The sequence below is a fragment of the Hyla sarda genome, chromosome 4, assembly GCF_029499605.1.
Source record: "Hyla sarda isolate aHylSar1 chromosome 4, aHylSar1.hap1, whole genome shotgun sequence".
In the NCBI taxonomy this organism is placed as follows: Eukaryota; Metazoa; Chordata; class Amphibia; order Anura; family Hylidae; genus Hyla; species Hyla sarda.
Window position 1 is genome coordinate 151,285,969 of NC_079192.1, and position 25,681 is coordinate 151,311,649.

Below are 25,681 nucleotides of genomic sequence, written 5' to 3' on the forward strand. Positions count from 1 at the left end.
TAAACAGGGTTATTTAAATCCGCCTTTACTTCTTGTTTTCCCCTTTTTTCTTCTTTTGGGTAGGGTCACATGTGCCGTATTTTGCTGCGTGCTTTCTGAATCTGGTTGTGCTAACCGTTGACTTCAATGGATAGGAAAATATGCCATCAAAATACAGCCTGTGTGACCTTACCCTTATAGTTTGTGAGTTTCTCTTGGGCCACTTTTAATACGATGCAGGTTTGGTCAGTATTTTGTATTCATATTGTGTCAGCCAAAAGTGGAACCTAAGCACATAAACAGTACTATTGATAGATTTACATATCTGTTTTTGCTGGGCACTCCTGGTTTTAGCTAAAAAATAAAAAAAATAAAAAAAAACAAGTGACCCAAATAGTTAGCAATAAGTTTTTATGGTATTTAGATAAAGCTAAAAGTATCCACAAGAGTAAATTCCAGCAGTTAAGAGATTAAAAATATACATAACCATTCCCTTACTGTAATGAATGATTGTATTTCTCTTTTGAGTATTGATGTTTCTTTATTGTGGTAGTAAATATATGTTCAGATAATATAGAATATGTGATTCTTATCATTCTGACTCACACTGTCCTCATTCTGCAGATGGCTCGGATTTATATAGATATTGTTGGTTGGTGACATTGATAAATCAAAGCTGCATATTCAGCAACTAGTCATATTCTTTATTCCTAAATATATCTGCTGTCTAGTTGCTGAGGTATTTGTACATATAGGTTATGAGTATTCACCTATTAAATCACACCTCTTTAAGGCCTGTCATAACAGGAAAGAGACCTATAGCAGCCCATGCCACTATGAAGGACAGTGGTGGCCAACCATTTTTAGTTTTCTCCATTGTGCCTGATAGCAGAATGCTGTGATCCCTGACCTTGTTTCTAGAATGTTGACTGTGTAGCCTGTTGGCCTGTATTTTAAGATTCAGGTTGACGTTTCGCTCTGTAAATATGAGATAGTTCCTTTGTAAATGCAAGATGTTTCTTTGTTCTTATTATTATATACATTATAAAAGCTTTTCTGACTCTGTGACCTTCATGTATCAAAACAATTTTCCAATCTACACTACAGAAGTGAAACATGAACTTTGAATGGTTACTACATGGAACCAGAATTTTTTTCCCCCCCGAGACCATTTTCTCTTGATAAGTAGACACAATGTAAGGGTGCGTTCACACATGCATATTTTCTGCTAATGATCAGCAGATTTCTCTGCCCATTGAAGTCAATCTGCTAGAGATCTGCAGCAAAAATATGCATAAAGGGGTAATTCACACGAGCGGATTTATTTGGATGTTTCTCGCTTGGGGGGTCGATATCTCTGCAGCTGTCCGCTGCAGATTTTCGCCTGTGAAATTTCTGCTGCAGAAAATCTGCAGTAGACCCTATTGACTAGAATGGGGCTTGCGTCTGATTTGCCGCAGCGAAAATTCTGCAGCCGAAAATCTGCTGCGGACAGCCACAGAGAGCATGTCCCCTTTCAAACACGCTGCGGGAAACCTGCAAATAAAACTGCTTGTGTGAATGAGCCCTAAAGCTACATTTACACCAAAGCATGTTGGTTTTTAATATAGCTATGATCATAGCATTTACAAAAAAAGTGAACCATGCAGAAAATCTGTTGTAAGATGTTGTGCACCTGTCCCGTTCAGTCACAGCAGATATCCTGCTAAAATTACCTAGATATGATTCATAACTGAGGACATTTTCTAAATGGAAAACGACCTGCAGTGTGGATTTCAACAATTTTATTATATGTTTTACTCCTTTCATTGTCGCAGGGGTAAAATCTGCTGCACAATCCACATATTAGGATAGGGTCACACAACGACTTGTGCCTCCAAGGGATAAATCGGGAAAGTGACAAACCAACTAGTCCATTCTAAGACAAGCACAGGCCTTATTCATTTCAGTGGCCTGAGTGTAGTCAGCTAGTGAGTAACTACTTTTGGGTTATTTTCCCAACATAGCCGGGTTTTGTCTCTGACTGAAAATTGCTGCAAGCAGCTTTTTCTTAGTCCAAGCCAAAATTTGTATATGCTCAGAAAATTACCTGAACCCCAGTGACTAGCTGACTACGCTTGGGCCTTTGAAATGAATAGGGCCCATGCTTGTCATAGCATGGACACGTTGGCATGTCATTTCGACATTTTCCAACATATCCGTGGCCTTGTGATGGGAACGAGTCCTTACACATGCAGGTTTACAGCTAAATCTGTGGTGGATAAGTCTGCCTTGTTTGGACCCTATCCTAAGCTCTCTGATCAGTGGAGCATTTAAAGGGCGTAATCCAGGAATAGAAAGCTAGACCTGTCCTTAGGTTGTGTGGGGTATTACAATTTGGCTCTAATTATTTAAATAATGGCATAGGCAACCTTCAGCACTGCATGTTTTGGCCTACATCTCCCGTGATGCTCTTAGAGCCAAAATGCTGCCAAAGTATAATGGGAGATGTAGTCCAAAACATCTGCAGTGTTTTAATAGAACTGAGCTGCAATACCACAAGGTTGGCACTGTTTTGCCAAAAATGTACGTATCACCATTCTAGTGTAATCATATGAATAAGAGCTATCTCATGTATATTGCCAGTTTTTCATATATTTTACTTGTTTGGGGGGTGATACGATATTGCATAAGATTTTGGCTAGGTCTGTCAACGTCCTCTATTATAATGGGGATTAGCAGACTATACCCCAAAGTTTCCTGTCATGGAGAACATGGATCAGAATTATTATTATTTTTTTTTTTTTGTGTAGCTTTCATCCCATCCAGTCCTACATTCTGACCCAGGTGGTCCCATTTAGGGTGTATTATGACAGAATAGAAGACTTGGGCAACACTTATCCACTGTCTGTGGCTAGCTTCACAAAGTTAATGGACCTGGCTTATTCATAAATTCCTCCCCTACAAAAATTCTGAACAGTTCATCAAGCCATGTTAAAGTAGAAATCATAATTTATCTATAGGAAATAAAATAATGGCCAACAAGTTATCAATGAACACAATATTGATCCATTGAATTAGGTCTGTAGGAATATGCCATAGGCTAAACAATAAGTTAAAAATGTTGCAATATGTAATACCCACATGGTCCCCTTTATAAATATTTTGAGAAACATATTTTCTTCACATTATTATTATTATTATTAACAGCTAATCCTCCCATCCCCCACGATAATGGATGCATGCACAAGGCTGAGCGTGCATGTGTTTTTAGTGGGGGGAGGTAAGGGGAAAAAGCATTAGGTGTTGAAATTCAAGCTGCCAGATCTTTCCTTTCGCTGCCATATAAGGAAAGTCTGTACACCTTCATACACATAAGTTATGTGGTTAGTCCACTAAATTTTATGACCGTCAAGAACAAACTCTGTATGGCTGTTTTTTTTTTTTTCCCCTTCTTTGAAGGTATAAAGTGGCCATTTTACAGCCTTAAAACTGTGTCGGAGGCTATGTGGCCTTTACAGTGTAGGTACCAGGGATGCTTTCTTTCTTGTTTTGTTGCTTTGAATATGCCTGGACACATCTGCTTTTCTCTTTAAACACTGCACTGACTCTAAATCATTCTGGTTACCGAGTAGAGTCTTTAGTTAAAAGCCAGAGACAGACTGTGCTGGCTGTGTCCTACTGACTGTGTTAGTATGGAAGCTAGAAGTCAGCTGTTGGTACCTGCAGGTAGAACACAGAGCAAAAGTTTGTCCTGCAAAATAAGTTTTTGAGGCTTTGGATTTTCTACTTTATCACATATATTCCATGTTCAATTTTTTTTAACTATTTTATTATACACTTGATTGCATTTGAAATAGTTTCTCTATTCTTTATCTATCTCATGGTGACTCAGAAGATTGTAATTAAAGTATTGAAACCAAATTTTTTTTTCTGTACAAGAGAAGTATGTTTTACCTGTGTCCTTTATTAAATTTTTTTATTTTACATTTTTTTCCCTTCAGGTCTATGCACCCTCTCCAGGTTCAGATGATTTCAATCGGGAGTCTCCAAGCTACCCATCCCCTAAACCACCCAGCAGTATGTTCGCTAGCACTTTCTTTCTGCAAGGTGTGTGTTGTGTTAAATTAGTAATGATCTCAATTTATCTGGATCATTTTTCTGAGGAAAATGGGAAAAAAAAAAATCAATAGTAGTCTAATCTGTAGCTAGATTTTGTCTTTAGTGCCATACAGAACTAGAGTTCTTAGAACATGTGTGCGTTAGTTGTGCCTTGCAATTTAGCCAAAAAATAATGACACATATATAAAGTTAGATATTAGGGTTTATTTTTGGATTCATAATGTAAGAGCTTAGTGACATTACATTTATTTTTTCTTGTTGCTTGTCATGTTTTTACAGCTGAAGTTGCTTACCTAACACATTGAAATAGTTTCTCACATTAAATGTGATATAATAAACATTTATCATTCTACAGTATTGTTTGGATTAATGTGTGATGTGTCTCACAATGTGTACGTTTGAAACACTGCTGCTTGGACTTGTATGTTTAAATAGCTCACTAGAACTGTTTTATATTTTTCACCTTTCAAACCTTGTTTTGTATTGTAGTTTTTGTTAATGAGTAATAATGTTAACCTTTGTATAGATGGCAACCATAATTCATCAGAGCTATGGAATTCCTCGAATGGAATTGGCCAACCTGGCTACAGTGGAATGATGGGCAGTTCATCTTCTCATATGCCACAGTCAAACAATTATGGCAGCCTACATGACCGTTTGGTAAGTGGAATTACTTTTCTTATGATTAAAGCCTAAATTATTGGCATTTTGTTTTGTAGAGTTTTAATGACTATGATTTAAGAACGTTACGAACAATTTGTCCTGATTTGTATAATAAAAAAAATCGTTTTGAAACCAATAGATAGTTTGTGTCCTTCCTTTAGAACTATCCACCACATCCAGTTTCACCAACAGACCTAAATGCCAGTCTTCCACCAATGTCTACCTTCCATCGCGGTAGCACCACTAGTTCCGCTTATGTTGCTTCTTCCCATACGCCACCCATCAATGGATCAGACAATCTTATGGGTATGTTTTCATTTTGGAATATAATTTCCTTTCTGTAGTATTTGAGTTTTTCATGTTATGTTTTAGTTTATTATTAGTTCATTACTAATCAAATGTATTTTTTATTACACACTAGTCCTATATTAACATCATTTATGTAATTTGTTTTCTTGGGGGATGGGTGTTTCTAGGCACAGGAAGCAGAGTTAATGCAACAGGCAGCTCACAAACAGGAGATGCACTTGGAAAAGCTCTGGCATCTGTAAGTATTTGTGCATGGGACATGTGATCATAAGTTACGGCTTTTCTGACATTTTCATTGTTATTCCTTAAAGTTGGGTTAGGTGTTTTGTGTACACAATTCCTATTATCACACACTATTTTAGGGTAACACTTTGCCAGATAATGCCAGCTTCTAGAAGTATCTGTGCAATGCAGTGTTTTCTCAGTTGATTTAATGAGGCATGACCTTCTAAAGGAAACAGCTGTCTGTCCTGAGAGGATCACTTTTCACATGGAATGTAGCCTGGGAGGAGTTAAATGAAAACCCCACTCATAGGTTTTCTGGTACATTAATATTGGATATAGTCATAACTCATGTGCATGTTAGAGACATTTTAGGATCCCTTTTTGGACTGTTCTAAAGCACAGACAGGTTCAAATTGCAATGTTATGAGTGTGAACACAAAATTAAAAAAGTGGTGGAGGACTAGCGTTGTATTTACACCAGTTCTATGGTGTAAATACAGTGGAAATATTCCTACCATTCGCCAGATTTATAAACAATTTGCAGCAATTTTAAACAGGGAGAAATTACACAGTGATATATTTAAGTAGCTCAGTATATACAGTATAGGCCACTACTACAGTTTGTAAGGTTCAGAGTGCATCTTGTTATTTTGGAATTACCACTGGACATGTATATCAGCCATGTATACTGTGTGTATACAATGGGCGGATAAAGTTATGTTGCTGCATACCCGTTTCATCTATGCAGAAAGACACTTGCATGCACTGGTAGCATAGGGTCTTATGGACAAGTTTAGCTTTCCTAGCACACATGGCATGTGTGTGGGGGGAGCAAGATATGTACTGAGCCATAATCTTAACTTTTGCATAAAGGTTTGCATATCAGTGGTGTTTACAAACATCAAACTGCTTATTAAATATATAAAATAATTGAAGTCTTCCTTAGATGCAAAGCTGACCATCCTCCATTCCCTCCACCCCCACACACAGTTTTTTTGAGTTTTACAAACCTAAATTCTTTGTAATAAAGAGGCATAGATGCGTAATCTATGCGCTGGGTGGGCTCTGGTTGTCATGGTGACTTGATTCTGTCATCCTGTGTTGCAGCAAGGCGGGAGCAGCCAGGTCATTCCATAAATCATTGCTGTCATTTCCAATGGAGATGCATTCCATCTGCTCTATGAATACATGCCATAGTCTTTTTCACATCCTCAGCTTCATTTCATGTGTATACTATACCTGATAGTTGGACTTTTGTTGTTTTCCTATGATTAGTTCTTATTACACTTAAGTGCATGTCATTTTAGGACTATGGTGTTTTAGAAATGATTACAAACAATGTGACTGGTGAGACCCGAAGATAAGGTCACTCGTATTTCATCCTCGGAATTGTGACGTTAAAATAAGAATTGAAACAAAGACATAAAAATGAAATGATTTGATCCAAAACACATTACACTCTCTGCTTGTTTGGCTGTTAAACACAAATATTCTTAGGGCTTTTCATGTGTAAAAGATCAGAAGATGAAGCATTTGTTCTTGAGTTTAGGTATTAAAGAGCATACCGAATACTTTGTGATTAAACATGTAAGGCCAGATAATACATTTGCAAAGGTTCTTTTATTTTACGTTTAAGCCTGGATAATTGTGGTCTTAATCTCAGGGTAGCCAAGAAAGAGAATTGTACATGAAAGTATTTACACAAAGTTCTCAAAGCCCTGTGGATTATGCATTAGTTTGGATAATGAACTAGTGTAGATAGAAAGGAAAGAAAATCTGGGTATTTGTGCCATTTCTAATGTGTTTCCCTGAATGGATGCCAAATAATAACCCTTTAAGATTGTTCCCGTGGAGGGTTATATGAAGGAAAGGAACATCTGGTTTATTTCATTGCCTAATGCCAAATCAAAACATTTCGACTTTAATTTTGAAGAGATCAAACAGGAGCGCTATTTAACTTAGTCGATTATATCAGACGTCTTTGCGCTACCTTATGTTTTGAGTGTGTTCTAACACATTCGACTGGGTAATTAAGTGGCCAGTGGTTTTCAGCACAAAGAAAATTGGAATTCAGGGAAGTGAACTTTAAAATGCAATTCATGAATTAAGTTTCTTTGTAGCTTTGAGACTATATATTATTACCATAACAAAGGGCAACTGAAATGTACACTGCAGTGTTTAAAAAATTGAACTAACAGCCCATGGTCTGGCTCTGTGGGCTTTCCTTTGTGTAGCTATTGTCTCCATCCTCTTTCATTAGGTTTGGGCATATTGGCACCCCACTGATCGGAATGGACCATGACTGATAGGAGGAGGGCTCTTGTTTGTTGCTGGAAAATAAGGGATGTTACCATTTAGACTTAGCAGAAGGTTATTGGTTATTTAAAGTCACACTTGACATTGACCAAATTCAGTATGGTCTGTCCACATTTATTGAAAAATCATTAACCACTTATTGATTGCCCATATGCCTTTTTACAGCAGTCATTAGTGGGCCCCATTCTAGAGCACCATGTATTTGCAGAACTTTAGAATAATGGGTGCACAAGAAATTGTGTAGCTGTGGGTCAGGTGTACAGACAGGTACAAGAGAAGAAATATCATGGTCAGGGCTGTCCCGGGTCTAGGAAGAACGAGCAGCATAGTCATCTGACCTATCACCGGGCGAGCATGTGCATGCTGGGAGCAATGTAGGTACATAGCATATACTGTGTATAGAGCAATGGAGAAGTCACCAAAGGTAAAAATCTATTTTCTGCCTTCTTAAGGGCTCACCCACAAAGCTGAATTTCCTCACTGAATTTCCTCTACTTCTCAATGCAAAAACTATGGCACACAAGTAATTTGAAGCAGACTCAAGCAGACCATGATTATTTTCTGCCTTAAATGAAAACGGTCAGTCAGTAAACCCACACTAAACTCAATATACTGGGTGATCTGGAGTCAAACGAGGGGTCACTTACTTTAGTGTGTTACTTTAGTGTGTCTGCAGAGCGCATGCGTTAGAAGATTTTTCGCAGCTCTCACGTCCTGTTGACATGAGAGCTGTGCGTCCCCGAAGAGTGCTCTGCACTAAGTCGGGAGTAGCGAGGGCCCGGTGCATACTCAGTTACACTGTGCATAGTGCTCTCTGGGGTCGCACAGCTCTCATGTCATCAGGACGTGAGAGCTGCGTAAAATATTAAAGCACATGCGCACTGCAGACAGGGGTGTGTGAAGAAAATGAATATGCAAACCACGGGTGCGGGCTTAGGCTCCTTCCTCCGGGACCCAAAGAAATATGGACCCTGAGGACGCCTTCAAAGCACTACTACAGAGAGGACAAACAGAACTTTAGCTGGGACAACTCAGCTGCCAGGGCACACACTAAAGTAAGCAACCCCTCATTGGACTCCAATTCACCCACACTATCACCCAGTAGATTTGGTTTAGTGTGGGTGAACTGGCTGACAGTTTTCCTTTAAGAATGGATATGTCAATTCTTGAGGCATAACATTTTCCTGGTCAGAACCTTTTATTGACACCAGTGGGGCTTTGAGTCCATTAGAATTCCAGGCAGAATTTCCACATGAGTCTGCTTCACATTACTTGTGCCAAGGTTTTTGCATGGAGAAGTAGAGGAAATTCCAAAGGGGCCAGAGTTATCGCCAGAGTGGGTGGGAGAAAGCAATGCCCATACAGCAGCAGCAGCCGCCTCTAGTGCCGTTAAGAAGAAAATACCACCGGGTTAGTGCGGGTGACCCTGCTCTTGGTTTCCCATTAAAACATTACTTTGAAGAAAGTAAAAATTGTTTTTTCAGTCACACAATAAAACACACTGCTCAAAAAAATAAAAGGGAACACTTAAACAACACAATGTAACTCCAAGTCGATCACACTTCTGTGAAATCACACTGTCCACTCAGGAAGCAACACTGATTGACAATCAATTTCACATACTGTTGTGCAAATGGAAAACAGACAACAGGTGGAAATTATAGGCAATTAGCAAGACACCCCCAATAAAGGAGTGGTTCAGGTGGTGACCACAGACCCCTTCTCAGTTCCTATGCTTCGTGGCTGATGTTTTGGTCACTTATGAATGCTGGCGGTGCTTTCACTCTAGTGGTAGCATTAGACTGAGTATACAACCCACACAAATGGCTCAGGTAGTGCAGCTCTTCCAGGATGGCACATCAGTGTGAGCTGTGGCAAGAAGATTTGCTGTGTCTCTCAGTGTAGTGTCCAGAGCGTGGAGGCCCTACCAGGAGACAGGCCAGTAAGTCAGGAGATGCGGAGGAGGCCGTAGGATCGCTACCTCCCCCTTTGTGCAAGGAGGAGCACTGCCAGAGCCCTGCAAAATGACCTCAAGCAGGTCCCAAATGTGCATGTGTCCACTCAAACAGTCAGAAACAGACTCCATGAGGGTGTTATGAGGGCCGGACAGATGGTGGTTATGCTTACAGCTCGACACCGTGCAGGAAGTTTGGCATTTTCCAGAGAACACCAAGATTGGCAAACTCGCCACTGTGCTCTTCACAGATGAAAGCATGTTCACACTGAGCACATGTGACGGACGTGACAGAGTCTGGAGACGCCGTGGAGAACATTCTGCTGCCTGTAACATCCTCCAGCATGACCGGTTTGGCTGTGGGTCAGTAATGGTGTAGGGTGGCATTTCTTTGGGGGGCCGCACAGCCCTCCATGTGCTTGCCAGAGGTAGCCTGACTGCCATTAGTTACCGAAATTGTGAGAACATATGCTGGTGCGGTTGGCCCTGGGTTCCTCTTAATGCAAGACGATGCTAGACCTCATGTGGCTGGAGTGTGTCAGCAGTTCCTGCAAGAGGAAGGCATTGATGCTATGGATAGGCCCGGCCATTCCCCAGACCAGAATCTGAGCACATCTGGGAGATTGTCTCGCTCCATCCACCAACGCCACGTTGCACCACAGATTGTCCGCCACATTACATCAAAGTTAGATCAGCCTGTAGTGTTGTTTTCCACTTTGATTTTGAGTGTGACTCCATATCCAGACCATGGGTTGATAAATTTTATTTCCAGTGATAATTTGTGTGTGACTTTGTTGTCAGCACATTCAACTATGTAAAGATGAAAGTATTTCATACGATTGGTTTATTCATTCAGATCTAGGATGTGTTATCTTTAGTGTTCCCTTTATTTTTTTGAGCAGTGTATTTACAAAGCAACTCCTACTGGGTAGTATAGGGGAATTTACATTATTCATACATCTTACATCCCTATAAACAAGACCAATGACATCAGAGGAGGGCAGTTTGTTATGGGGTGGTTTTGGGGTACATGTATTTAGTTTTGCACTACACAATACAAAACAATACAGACATCTTTTAACCTACTCTCGTATCTGTTTTGTGCAAGTTTTTTCTTTTTGTATTTTATTTGTAAAATTGGGAAGAGGAAGGCATCTCCTTTATAGTGTGCCAAATAGTCTGACTTGACCATGCCCTAAAGTTGTCTTTTAAGGAGCTTTTGGACAGTTGCCAGAAACTTCTGCACTGGAATACACTACTGTTGGAGCGCATTTCAGACAGGAAGCCTGTCAATGCTTTTTCTTGTCACACTAGACAGGAATGGATGGATTTAGTGAACCTTACATGAGGTTATAGGAGTTGCTGCCTTTACAGGAATAATGTGATGTAATGTGTGATGGTACAATTAAAATCTAGGGGGACATTTTTCATTGCTTGCTTTGGTGAGCAAGTTATGTAGGCTTTTTTTTCTGCTTTAGTTTTGCTTAATTGCTTCATATTTAGCATACTAACACGGGTTGATAAATTTGGAGCACATAAGCAAAATAAAGTCACAGCTGAGGCTTTTGTGAGATTTTTTAAATTTGCTCACCTTCGGAAGTTTTTTACTCCAGGTCAGACCTGGAGCTGACTTGTGACTTTTTGTAAGGGGATTTGCGACTATTTTTTGCCTACAAGCGACTTTCGCACATTATAAAGTCATGACCACTGCAAAGTGAAAACTGAAATTTGCTTAGGCAAGGCTGTTTGTAACTTTTTGCTTACTCACAAAAGTCACACAAAAAAGTGCTTAGGCACACGTGCACATGCTCTAAATTCCTTGATAAATGTCCCCCGTAGTGTCTTGCAAAAATAAATATAGTTTGATTTCTGTTACAACTCTCTATGTAAATGTCTCAAGTCCTATATGAATATACACTGCTCAAAAAAATAAAGGTAACACTAAGTTAACACATCCTAGATCTGAATGAATGAACTAATCGTATGAAATACTTTCCTGTTTACATAGTTGAATGTGCTGCCAACAAAATCACACAAAAATTATCAATGGAAATCAAATTTATCAACCCATGGAGGTCTGGATATGTAGTCACACTTAAAATCACAGTGGAAAACCTCACAACAGTCTGATCCAACTTTGATGTAATGTCCTTAAAACAAGTCAAAATGAGGCTCAGTAGTGTGTGTGTGGCCTCCACGGGCCCGTATGACCTCCCTACAACACCTTGGCATGCTCCTGATGAGGTGGCGGTCTCCTGAGGGATGTCCTCCCAGACCTGGACTGAAGCATCCGCCAACTCCTGGACAGTTTGTGGTGCAATGTGGCGTTAGTGGATGGAGCGAGACATGATGTACAAGATGTGCTAAATCGGATTCAGGTCTGGGCAGGCCAGTCCATAGCATCAATGCCTTCCTCTTGCAGGAACTGCTGATACACTCCAGCCATATGAGATCTAGCATTGTCTTGCATTAGGAGGAACCCAGGGCCAACCACACCAGCATATGGTCTCACAAGGGGGTGTGAGGATCTCATCTCGATACCTAATGGCAGTCAGGTTACCTCTGGCAAGCACATGGAGGGCTGTGCGGCCCCCCAAAGAAAGGCCACCCCACACCATTACAGACCCACAGCCAAACTGGTCATGCTGGATGATGTTGCAGGCAGCAGAACGTTCTCCACAACGTCTCCTGACTCTGTCACGTCTCTCACATGTGCTCAGTGTGAACCTGCTTTCACCTGTGAAGAGCACAGGGCACCAGTGGCAAATTTGCCAATCTTGGGGTTCTCTGGCAAATGCCAAACGTCCTGCACCGTGTTGGGCTGTAAGCACAAACTCCACCTGTGGACGTCAGGCACTCATAACACCCTCATGGAGTCTGTTTCTGACCGTTTGAGTGGACACATGCACATTTGTGGCCTGCTTGAGGTAACTTTGCAGGGCTCTGGCAGTGCTCCTCCTTGCACAAAGGCAGAGGGTAGTGGTCCTGCTGCTGGGATGTTGCCTTCCAATGGCCTCCTCCACATCTCCTGATGTACTGGCCTGTCTCCTGGTAGCGCCTCCATGCTCTGGACACTATGCTGACAGACACAGCAAACCTTCTTGCCACAGCTTGCATTGATGTGCCATTCGGGATGAGCTGCTCTACCTGAGACACTTGTGTGGGTTGTAGACTCCGTCTCATGCCACCACTAGAGTGAAAGCACCGCCAGCATTCAAAAGTGACCAAAACATCAGCCAGGAATCATAGGAACTGAGAAGTGGTCTGTGGTCGCCACCTGCAGAACCACTCCTTTATTGGGGGTGTCTTACTAATTGTCTATAATTTCCACCTGTTGTCTGTTCCATTTGCACAACAGCATGTGAAATTGATTGTCAATCAGTGTTGCTTCTTGATTGGACAGTGTGATTTCACAGAAGTGTGATTGACTTGGAGTTACATTGTGTTGTGTTAGTGTTTGCTTTATGTTTTTTAAGCAGTGTACTATATTTATAACAAGTGTCTCTCTTCTGTTTTCTCCTAGATTTATTCTCCTGACCACACCAGCAGTAGTTTTCCATCAAATCCTTCAACCCCTGTCGGCTCCCCTTCTCCTCTTCCAGGTATAGTTTGAATTTATTCTTAACAGATATTTGACTTTGATATTTCTGAAATTTCTACCAAGTGTAGGAATGTGTGTTATCACATATGCTGAACATTGTTGTTCCTTGTGCTTACTGGTGGTGAGTTAGTGGTGCCGACCTGTATGCTTTAATGACTGACCATGCCTGTGTATATTTAAATAGACTTGTCTCAAAGATTCCTGTTTAGTGTGAATTTGAATCGGTAGAGTCCTTTTTAGTTGGCCGATATTACATATTTATGAAAGGTTAGATATAATCGTAAACAAATTTCTTGGCAGGAGTCCTGTTGTTTGGCAATTTAGTGCAATACAACCGGTACTCCGCCCCCAGACATCTTATCCCCTATCTAAAGGATAAAGGGTAAGATGTCTGATCGCGGGGGTCCGGCCGCTGGAGACCCCCACGATCTCTCCTGCAGCACCCCCATTCACGAGCTGCACGGAGCAAAGATTGCTCCGTGGCTGATGACGGCGATACAGGGGCTGGGGTATCGTGACATCACGGCTCCTACCCCGGCCCCTGTGTCGCCTGTCATCAGCCACTGAGCGATCTTTGCACCATGCAGCTCGTTAATGGGGGTGCTGCAGGAGAGATCGTGTGGATTCCCAGTGGCGGGACCCCCGCGATCAGACATCTTATCCCCTATCCTTTAAATAGGGGATAAGATGGTTGGGGGCAGGGTACCACTTTAAGTTACTTTAATTGGGGATTGCCTGTACAAATCTGTTTAGGCAAGAAGAAATGAATTTTCCAACCTGGGTAAATTCTTTCCTCTAGCGTTCGCCATAATCTTCACAATCGTGGTTTCCACATGGAGACCTTACAGCGAATAACATGTGATGGGAAACATTTACTGTTAAATGTAAAAAGTCCAGTGTTGTGGCTGCTGATGGACTTGTGGGGCACATGGAACCCCCATTGATAGAAATTTACTTCTGTTTGAATAACACAGATTTTGCTGTTCTTGTATTTTTTATTTTTTTTCTTGGACTCTTAAAGGAGATATCCAGTGCTGAAAAACTTATCCCCTAGCCCCGGCAGCCCACGGGAAGGAGGCGTGTTGACCACTGCAGGAAGTGGAGGCTGACACGTCCCCTCAATACAATTCTGTGGCAGAGCCGGAGATTGCCGAAGGCAGCGCTCCGGCTCTGCCATAGAATTGTATTGGAGGGGCGTGTTAGCCACTGCTTCGTGCGGTGGTCAACACGCCTCCTTCCGTGGGCTGCTGGGGCCCCCATATGGGAGATTGCGGGGGGCCCCAGGATAGGGGATACATTTTTCAGCACTGGATATCTCCTTTAAGTCCTTGCTGTTTCTCCAAGTTATACAGTAATTGTGTGTAGGCTTAATTATTTATAACTGGGAAGCTGTGTGAATAGTGGCGAGTATGATAGTTATCTGATGTATGAATAATGAACTGTGGCTGACTGGCTGCTCCCGCACTCCCACTTCAGCTGTCTAGTAAAATGTGAACAGCTGTTCTACTCAGACAGGACACAGAAAGCCCCATTGACATTTTTTTCCATTGTATAAGGAAAAAGCCATCATTAACTTCAGGGTGATGTAACATGACTCCATCCTAATACATTAATAGCATTACTTGTATTCAAACGTGAAGATTTACGTTATAATCAAATTATCGTGAGCAAATAGTTGTAATTACGTTAAGAGTATCATTCCTGGTCTCGTTCTAAAGCCTGTCGTCTTAGATTTAGACATGTACATATCTTGTGATCCTTTAATTCTTACTTTTGGTAGTGTTGTAAAATTTGTTGTTGTTGAATAAGCAGTTTGTTAAAACTCTGCTTCTGTGCATCATGCTATGATTTGTTACAGTTGGTTGTAGCAGAATGGGCCTGTAATCAAATATCACATTATTTTCCAACCTTTTTTGATTACATGGAACACATAAGTATTGTAAATAAAAACATGGGCTATTGTTTGATAGGAAAAATAGCTAAAGTAAAAAAATCATGGAGTCGAGTAGATTTTACATGTGTGTTTATGTTTTTCAGTTGTCATTATGCCTCATATTCCCTATAGCGCACATAGACTCTGTGTAGCCATATAACATAGTATGGCATGTGGAAATCATATCATCATTAATTTTCTCTTAATTTGGACCAACATAATTCACCAATGCCTATGGTCAGTGACACAACTCATGTCTTCACTTTTTTGACAAAAATAATTATGTGATTGAGCAATTATTTGGTAATGTTGGTAAAAGTTCTCATCAAAGAAGGAAAGCAGAAGTAGAACTGACTTCTGGCCACTTGTTTGCTTGTTGATCCCTAGTGATGGATTGATTTGGAAGATTCACCTGATGTGATGAATTAGAACTTGTGCAGCATAGAGAATGGTTGAATGATAGGCAGCAGCAGCTGCTAAAACAAGCCTTGCCAAATGGAGCTTCTGAATCAACACATCCATGTAATGAGGAACAAAACGGCGTGTTTTCAGACGCAATGGAGTTTTACTTTGCTGCCTTTCTTAGCTATCTGTTGTGTTAGGGAGCACAGAATGCACAGAAAAATGTGCATTTAAAATTCTGTGCTAGAAACCAGAAAACTTGTAGCCATCAAGTGTTTGTAAAATTAGTTCTGGTTCTTTCTCTCAATTGTGTTTACAGAAGACATTGCAGATGTCTTGTCTTTGTGTACGATAACCACACTGTGCATTTAGTTAAAGTGATATTCATTTGAGGAAAGCCCAGAAATGAGTGTGTAATAAACATATTCCTCCTTCCCCAGACACCGTTGTGATTGAAGAAACGTACCCAAAGGCCTTTACTTTGATGTGCTTTTCTGGTTTTCAGTGGTATATCCATAATTTATTAATGTTGTTGCTGCATTATTCATTTGGTGGGGTTATGTGGAAAGTGAATTCTGAACACCTAAATCATTTATGTTGTCTTCCTTACTGATAGGAGATAGCGCTTGTTTGGTAAGCTTCACTGGTCTATTCACAAGCTTAAATACTTAAGTGATTTGGTTTTATTTATTTTTTTATTTTTTTTCCAATGGTTAGAAAAAAGAATGTGCAGATTGCTGAAGTTTTACAACAATTATATACCAATACTAATGTAAAGTTAACTTTTACCTGTAGTGTGATATGGACTTAGTTGTGCTAATATCCAGTATATTTCTTCACCTCTTATCAGGATTTTCACATGTAGTGGTAATTTGGACCACAGCAAAGAATGAGTGTTGGGATTTTAATTCTCTTTTTTTATGTGATTATGTAAATTACATTAATAAAATTAAATTTATTTTCACAATTAATTAATTACATTTTCACAATTAATGTGGTTGGTGTTATGTTTTGAATTTGTTTTGTTTTTTTTTCTTTTTGTGTTTCCAGGTGCCAACCAATGGTCTAGACAAGGAGGGCAAACACCTTCATCTCCGAGCTATGAAAATTCACTTCACTCCCTGGTAAGAGAAACTGCATTGTTATCATACACAAACTGTGCTTTTAAAGTTCTTACATTTTTCATAGCTGTCCATTCAGTGAGGAAATCAACCGTATGATGTTACAGATAAATTCTTAGCAAGCAAATGGCCTGGTTTGAGTGAACAATATAAAACATATAGGGTGTGTCTGTCACCATCTGTTCCCTAGTCGTCAAAGACTCTATTTGAGAGACAGCTGCTGCTAAATGACTGTTATGGGAGACCCATATCCTTCCCGAAAGCCACAGCTAATTTGCAGCAAGAGGGCGGGATGTAATAGAGTGTTGGTTAATAGAACTGAAGGTATTACACTAAAGATATAGGGTGAAGAAAATGTCACCTGCCCTACCATACCACTAGCATAAACCTCCCTATTAATACGTCATTTCACAATTCTGTTCCAATAACTTAAATGCACCCAATGAAGCATAGCTACATGTAATGAGCAGTCACCTTTTAGGCAGATTTATCAGTGTATCGTTTTCTGAGAAATAAGGTGTTCTGGCCGAAGATCCTAGTAATGCAATCCCAACAACTAGTGTGTTTGAGAGTTCTACTTGAATAGTTTACTAAAGTCATTGTTCCTTTTTCCTTACCATTTGTTTACAATCACTTTTACACCCCTTGAAGATTTTTTTTTACATCTGTAGGATATTGCAATTCTCTACAGAATTCTGCATTAACTTGACTAACATTTTAAGCAAATTCACACTTCACCTATTTCTTCCTCTACCCTTTAATAATCGTAACTTTTGCTCTGCTTCTTGTTCTGTCTTGACTTTGCCAGAAAAATCGGGTTGAGCAGCAACTCCAAGAGCATTTGCAAGATGCTATGTCCTTCTTAAAGGATGTCTGTGAGGTAGTAGTATTTCTCTTTAGCTGGTGCCTTTTCTTTGTGACAGTGCTTTCCTTTCACAGTTTTCTTTTCCTAAGCTTTGCATGTTACAGATTTGTTATACTAAACACCAGATTTTGCAACCGTTTTGTGTAGTATTCTAATAAATGCATGCATGTGTATGTTTACCTAACCATATGTTGCAAGTATAAGCAAAGAATTGTATAACTATATAAAATGCAGTGGGTCCTTGTCACTGATATAACTGAAATACAGAATTATATTGGGAAATTGTCCATATACATTCAGTAAACTCTAATCTCTCTGCTTAAGGGAGGAGATGTTTAGTAAAATTATGTTACAACATAATACCAACCCATTTATCATTGACATGAACAAATAGCTTTTGTAGGCTGTGGTCATTGAAAAATAATGACATTTGGGTACTGTCCATTGCTAAACATAGGGAAATACGCTCAATGTTTTATTATCCTAAGGGCTTGTATTGTTACAAGAGGTTGGATTGAAAACAAAGAAAAAAATATATTTACGTGAAACAATGAGTTACATTGCTGCATAAGATTAACCATGTGTGATGACTAGGTATTGGAAGCTGTCCACCAGATATGTGGCAGAACCCTGCAGGGCATTGATATTATTAGTGGGTTCATTTGTGTGCTATTTACTCAGGTACATGGCATAATAAAGCAGTAAAAGTGTATCTTGTTACAGGCCAGAGAAGGACCTCGACATAAGACAGGTATATACCTGGGTCCTCAGCTCCAACCATTTGTGTTCAGGGCTCAAAGTGCTTTAAATGAATATTTGATAATTTGGATCCATATAACATTTTGTTCATACACAGTACATTTAATACAGAATGCCAGAAGAGTGTTATATATTGAGGTAGGGAGGGGGGGGGGGGGGGCAAATCATCTTTTTATATTGTGAAAAGGTTTTTCATTTAAAGAGGAGTTAAAATAAAACAGAATACTCTCTGAACACTGAACTCTGAAGTAGATTTCATTCTCATACAAATATAAAATGATTGTGTTCTTTCCCATCATTTGCATGTTATGACAAGTGGATATTTTTTTCTTAATTGTGTTTGTTCTATGAAGGATCTCTACCATTTCCTGTCCTAGCTATTGTACAGCAAGTGCACTTTGTTAGGACAGAGTTCAACAAACTCTTCAATTAATTGCTTATATTCAATTTGATGCTTGGCATGGCAGTGCTGGACAGTCAGGATGATACAGGAGAAAATGTAACCTATGAAAGTAGAATGACAATTGGCTATTGCCTTTTCAGCAGTCTCGGATGGAGGACCGTCTAGATCGACTTGATGATGCAATACACGTCCTGCGGAACCATGCAGTAGGACCTTCCACTAGCATGCCCGCTGATATACACAGTTTACTGGGGGCAGCACACAATGGACCCATTGTAAGCCTGACTTCAAATTATGGGACAGCTGGACTTGTACCAAACAGTCGACAGACCTCAATGGTAGGTCCAGCCTTTATTTTATTATTTCCTAAATGTGGGTGATCTTGTCATGTAATGTCTAACTACTGTGGTAACAGAGAAGAAAATGTTAGTTTGGGATTGCATTAGGTTTATTAATAGCTGGCATTGTAATCTTTTTAGACACACTAACAGGATTAAGTGGGGACACCTGCTACTAATTTCAAATTTGAGGTGCACATTTAGGTAGAAGTGAAGAAGAAAAATGAATAGCTTGCACACTCTGACCTTGTCAGTGGCCCATAAAATCCTGCTTTGCCATGCGCCGAGAGCAGACACTTTCTGCAGAGTATATTTTAGCTTATACATGCATTTTTTCCAGATGTGTAATAATTGGCAGAACATTTTTCTCCTTGAAATACTGTGCAGAGAGATTGAATAGGAAAAGCAGTCAAGAGGGACTGAATTTCAAGCGTTCTGGTCTGGAAAAGCTGTTTATTGTAAATTGGAACTAGACTTCAATGGCAGATGCTGGCAGTATGCATCTTGAATGTGAATGTTGGTTTGTGCAGGCCTAAAATTTTTACTCTTCCCCCCCTCCCCCTATCAACCCCCCCTCCACCCCTAACCCTCACAAAAATGAAAAGGGACAGAGCACAGCTGTAGTGGAAGTAACACTGGAAAGGAAACAATTTTAGATTAATCCCAAAGCAGTGTAAAATAATTCATTCCATCTTTGGGCATGGGAACAGTACGAAAAAGGAAAAAGTGAGAATGAAAGTAGATTTTACAATAATTTTTGCTTGCACAGTTTAATTCTTTTGTATGAAAATAACGTGTATGACTTGGTTTTCTATATGAATAGTAACCAGAAACTTAATATATAGCCATTTGCTCTTAAAAATAACAAAATAATATTTTCCTAATTTGTGAATTATATAACAAAGCTTTTGAAGACAATCATTTTAACTCAGTGTCACAAAATGTGTGACTTTTTACCATGACCACTTCAGAAAAACGTCATTTTTATTTATCTGCACAATCATGAGAAAATGATCTACTTAAAAAGTCACAATTAAAGTCACTGAAAAATAACTGTGACAAATTTCGAGCAAAAATATAGTCTTCATACAGTGGTAAATTCCCATGTTCACAAAATATAATATAATATTTGGATAAGCAACTAAATATCTCTTGTATAATTTGTAAGTGGTTTTTCTGACGATGCGTCTGAATTCTGAGAAATGATGCTTATTTTTTTCTTAATGTCTTTTCGTGTAGCCTTCTTGAAGTTACTAGTACGTAAATGTAATTTACAATCTGTAGATGATCTCGGCAGAAGACGCAAGGAACTGAGCAGCATTTACTCCTCCCATTCATTTAGTTAACACTAGCCTTTTATATTTTAACACTAAATGATAAGAAGTACAGTGTTAGTTTTATTGCTTGGATTTTTATTCTGTCTATGTATGGAAGAGAAGAGAAATGAAACAAAGACTCTTATTTAGTTGCCTTTGTGACTGTGAAGCTGCACCATTCCAAGATATGTACAATATGTATTTAAAAGTCTTTGGGGGTAATTTATAAAGACTGACAGTGAAACACTGATCTTTAGTGTAAATCCCACAGCCATTGGATTCTGCCAAATATTGAATGTGTTAATGAATCCTCCTCCTGCAGTTGCAAACCCTGCACTGGACATAGAAATCTCAGAGCTACGGTAGCATAGGTTTGTGCTATAGTTATATGGCAACGTAAAATATAGTAAATCTGCTAGGCAGAGGATGCCCTGTCCACTGTTTACAAAGTAGCAAGTGCAGCCTATATACCACAGAAAGTCGCAAAGTTTTGCACAGTTGACCATTATGCAAATATTTGGACTTAACACCAAAAGCTGGATTAAATTGTTTACAGGGAATCTGCACTAACTTGCTTGTACTACCTGTTAGTGCTGGTTACCTTATCTTCCTATGTGATGTTATTCATGATGATGTAAATGAGGCTCTTGGTGAACTCAGGGTGGTCCCTAACCCCAAAGTGCATTGGTTCCTCTTCCCAGTTGGTCCCTTACTCACACACCCTAATATGAATATTCATATGTTTCCTCTTCTGCAGGTGATGCAATGAGTCCCTTTAAAAGTTTCCCTTTGAAGTTTCATTGGCAGCAGTGCTGAATTCTAGCAGTATTGGGAAAAAAGGCCTAGTACAAAACTATATATTTGGGAATGCTGTTTTTAAACCTGAGACTTAAAAAAAAAATTTAAAAAAAAATCAGAGATGAGAGTTTAAGGTGTATCTCTGAAATTGTAGAATTACAATCAAGGAACAATGTCATCACTTATCTTTGTGTATGTTTTCATGGCATGGAACTGAAGGGTATGCAAGCCGTTGTAAGAGGCACACAAATTGCATCTTACAAAATTTGCTCTGCAAAGTTCTTGTTAATGCGACGAAAAAGCAGGCAGCTTGATAGAAACTAGCCTAATGTGCTGGTTGCCTTGTGCCCTTTATGGGCCTGTTAACTTATTACAGGAAATTGTAAGTGAGGCCCCCAAATAACACCCATCTATAGACCCCAGTATAGGATAATGCAGTACATCCCTGGAGCTAGTGCTGGGCGGTATGTCCAAAAATGTGTATCACTGTATTTTTCAAACTTATGGCTGTTCCATGGTATGGGGCATGCAATATTTTTGGTGGAGGATGATTAAAATATTGATCTGTATAGAAAAATAAGATTCAGCATACAACTGTTTCCAACCCTTGAAGAAAGACCAATGAAGTACCTAAGGGGAACAACCATACATTGCAACTTAATAGGTTATATGCTTGTGAATTCTGATGTCAGTTCCTATTTGCATTTTTATTTTATTTTCCATTTAGGTTTCATTCATATAAGGCATTGTCTCTCCAGTTGTGTCTCTAGAGAAGAGATGTGAAATACTAATAACCATATCAATATAGAAATTCTACACATTTTGTATTGTTTTCTATGAAGCTTTTGCAGGGATCAATGACTGCCCCACAGCTGCCATGTTTGTTGTGGTCATTTTATAAACGCTATTGTAAGCAGAATATTATCGCCCAGTCCTCTGTGCCTGCTGCATGTGAAGGACCTGCTCAGACAAGGGTATTTGTGTTGTGCTGTAAAGTTGCTTCTGAAACTCAGTACCTGGTTGGATGCTCATGAAAATGACTGCAGAACCTATGAGCGATTGAAAGGCCGATGCAGCAGTATTTGTTGTAGTCTCTAATTGCTGAAATGTATACAAGTGTGGCTCAGGCAACAGACTCCTGTACTCCAATAGCAGACAGTCAGCTGTATGCTAATAGGATGGTGTTTTAATTGTACAGCCTATCAGGCCGTGCTGAGAAAGCCACTCTGCCCAGACAAAGGACTGTTTGTACACCTGTTGTGTGTGGATATTGCCATCTTAATGGCTTTAACCCTTTGGGTATTGTGAAGCTCTGCAAGTGAGATTGACACTAGAGGCGTTGAAAGAATAGAACAAAGCGAGGGCTTAGCGCAAGTTAAAAAGGACAACACTGGCTGTGAAAGTTACATTCTTCAGGAAACATGGAAGAAACATTTGCAAGTAGAATCTAGTTACAGATGGGCAGAAAGGAAGTTGTGCTAATTTGATTAAGTTTGCATGCTCTTTGGGTGAGATGACGTAATGGGAAGATTGTTAACCATATTAAAAAAAACTAGACTAAGTGAAACGAAAGCATAGGAAGGACCCCTAGAAAGATTTGGGTTTACTGTTTTGTTTGGAAACTGTATTAACAGTTATGGTATGTTTCATGTCTTGAATGTTTAAACAGACTGGCTTCATTACAATATTAAAAGTTTAAAGAATTTGCCTATATATCCATGTTCACATTCACATAATTAACCAGAGTAAACTACATACAATCATTGGTTGTCCAAAGCAGTGTCTCAGGTCATCTTTGTAAGATGCAATTTGCGTACCTCTTACAACGGCTTGTATACCCTTCAGTTCCATGCTGGGAGAACATACACAAAGATAAGTGACATTACTGTTCCTTGGTTGTAATTCTACAATTTCCGAGATACACCTTAAACTCTCATATCCAATTTTTTTTTTAAAACTCTCAAGTTTAACCCCTTATGGACTAACCTTAAGGACGTTTTTGCATTTTCGCTTTTTCCTCCTTCCTTTCTAAAGATCATAACACTTTCAATTTTGCACCTACAGACCCATATAAGGGCTTGTTTTTTGTTTCACCATTTTTACTTTGCAATGACATCACTTATTTTAGAATATAACCTGTGGCAAAAAAAAAAAAAAAAATTTTGTGGGGTGAAATAAAAAAGCCATTTTCTAAATTTTGGGCGCTTCCGTTTCTATGCCGTGCAATATTTGGTAAAAATGACACCTTATCTTTATTCTGTAGGTCCATATGGTTACAAGGATACCCAATTTATGTAGGTTTTATTTTATTTTAATACTTACAAAACCACATGCACCAAAATTAGTATGTTTAAAATTGGCATCTTATGACCCCTATAACTAAATTTTTCTGTGTAAGGGGTGGTATGAGGGCTCAGTCATCTGTAGTTTTTATAGGTACCATTTTTGTTTTGATGGGACTTTTTGATCGCATTTTATTAATATTTTTATGGTATATGAAGTGATCAAAAATGCACAATTTTGGACTTGAGTATTTTTTTACATGTATGTCATCAACCATGTGGTTTAGCTAACCTAATATTTGAATAGTTTGGACATTTATTATACACTCGGCGGTACCACGTATGATTATTTTTATTCTTTATTACATTATTTTATTTAAAAAATGGGAAAAAGGGGGGTAATTTTAAACTTTTAATAGGGAAGGGGTTAATGAAAACATGCTAAAACATGCACTCTTCTGATTGCATACACTGATCAGTGCTCTGCCATTGCAAAGCACTGATCAGAGTAACCGGCTCTCTGCTGCTCCTGCCTGCTGCCCAGGCATGGAGCAATAGATCGCCGATCGGACAACTGAGAGGCAGGTGAGGACCCTCCCTTCGTCTGGTAAGCTGATCGGGACATCACGATTTTGTCGTGATAGTCCCGATCAGCTCGGCTGAGCTGCCAGGATTCTTTTACTTTAGTTTTAGACGCTGCGATCAACTTTGATCACGGCGTCTAAAGGGTTAATGCTGGGCATCGGCCCGATCAGCCGTGCCCGGCATTAGCCGTGGGTCCTGGCTGCCCGTAGCAACCGGGACCCACCGGGTTTAACCTGTTCTCTACTGATGTGAACGGTTTAAACCCGGTAAACGGGACCAGGGTGTACAGGTATGCCCTGAGTCCTTAAGGATCGGGGATGCAAGACGTATGCATACGCCCTGCATCCCCAAGAGGTTAAAAACAGCATTCCCACATATTTAGTTTTGTACTAGGCCTTTTTTCCCAATCATGCTAGAATTCAGCACTGCTGGGTGTGATGAAGCCTCCATTGTATGTTAGTGCTTATTTATCTGCAAAGATGCAGCTGCACTAAGGACTTTTAAAGGCTAGGACTACTACTAGAACTTAGTGCTCATAACAAAAATTGCTCAAAAGATCACTATCCATAGTGATCATATTTTGTTTTCAACTCTACACTTCTTTTTCTAAGCAATTTTTAAAAGCAGCTTTTTCCTTCATAAAGTATAAGGCAAATCTTTTGAGAATCTCAAGGTTTGCATTACTTTGTAGAAAATCTCTCCTGAATAACATTGATTGTCTTCTGATATTGGAACCTGTCGAGTTGTGGGATTTATTTGGCAACAAATGAACTGTCAGATCTTAAAAGTTGAATGTCTGGATTAAGAAAAAATTGGCAAGTGTAACGATCTGGCCTAATTGTGAGAGACAAGTGGTGCAGAGCTTTTCCAAAATGGTAGGTCTTCTGAGAAGTACTCATCAAAATTAGTCTAAGGAAGGGTAACTCATGTACGGAGCAAAGCTCATCTGATCCAATATGGCAGTATGATCCTCTGAGCTTAAACCTCTGACAAACCTTTTGTCCTAAAATAATAATATGACATACAAACAAGATAGGAAAAGCCGGCACAATTCTAGCACTTTCACAATGTCCTTAATAGCATGCTAGAGCCAGAAGCGGAGTATACACCAAACATGCACATGTGCCGTTTCGGGTGCTCAATCCCACAAAGGCAAAGTTCATAGAAGTAAACTTGAAGGTAGATACAGAAGGCACTCACCATCAGGATATGTGCAAAAATTGAAATTCTTTATTGCATCGTGCAGCAGTAAAAACGGATCAGTGTGGACACAGCACACCAGGAGACGGTAACAGCTATTTCACGCCTCTTACAGGCGCTTCTTCAGGTCACCTGAAGAAGCACCTGTTAGAGGCGTGAAATAGCTGTTATTATATCCCAATGGTGAGTGCCTCCTGTATCTACCTTCAGGTTTAATAATATGCTATACACTGCTCAAAAAAATTAAAGGAACACTTAAACAACACAATGTAACTCCAAGTCAATAACACTTCTGTGAAATCACACTGTCCACTCAGGAAGCAACACTGATTGACAATCAATTTCACATGCTGTTGTGCAAATGGAACAAACAGGTGGAAATTATAGGCAATTAGCAAGACACCCCCCCAATAAAGGAGTGGTTCTGCAGGTGGTGACCACAGACCACTTCTCAGTTCCTATGCTTCCTGGCTGATGTTTGGTCACCTTTGAATGTTTGTGGTGCTTTCACTATAGTGGTAGCATGAGACA

The 25,681-nt window shown here is 39.6% G+C and overlaps 1 protein-coding gene across 8 annotated transcripts in view; it reads left to right on the plus strand.

The window, feature by feature from the left end:
* TCF12 (transcription factor 12) overlaps positions 1-25,681 on the plus strand; it is a 232,552-nt gene that overhangs the window by 198,330 nt on the left and 8,541 nt on the right. For 4 of the 8 annotated variants that reach the window (XM_056572396.1, XM_056572402.1, XM_056572399.1 and 1 more), the window contains 8 exons: positions 3,963-4,068; positions 4,607-4,740; positions 4,905-5,049; positions 5,220-5,290; positions 13,071-13,149; positions 16,534-16,607; positions 17,413-17,484; positions 18,772-18,969. In XM_056572396.1, coding sequence (XP_056428371.1) covers positions 3,963-4,068; positions 4,607-4,740; positions 4,905-5,049; positions 5,220-5,290; positions 13,071-13,149; positions 16,534-16,607; positions 17,413-17,484; positions 18,772-18,969 — 879 coding nt within the window. The remainder of the gene's footprint in view (positions 1-3,962; positions 4,069-4,606; positions 4,741-4,904; positions 5,050-5,219; positions 5,291-13,070; positions 13,150-16,533; positions 16,608-17,412; positions 17,485-18,771; positions 18,970-25,681) is intronic. The other 4 variants (XM_056572400.1, XM_056572404.1, XM_056572398.1 and 1 more) reach the window with 3 other exon arrangements.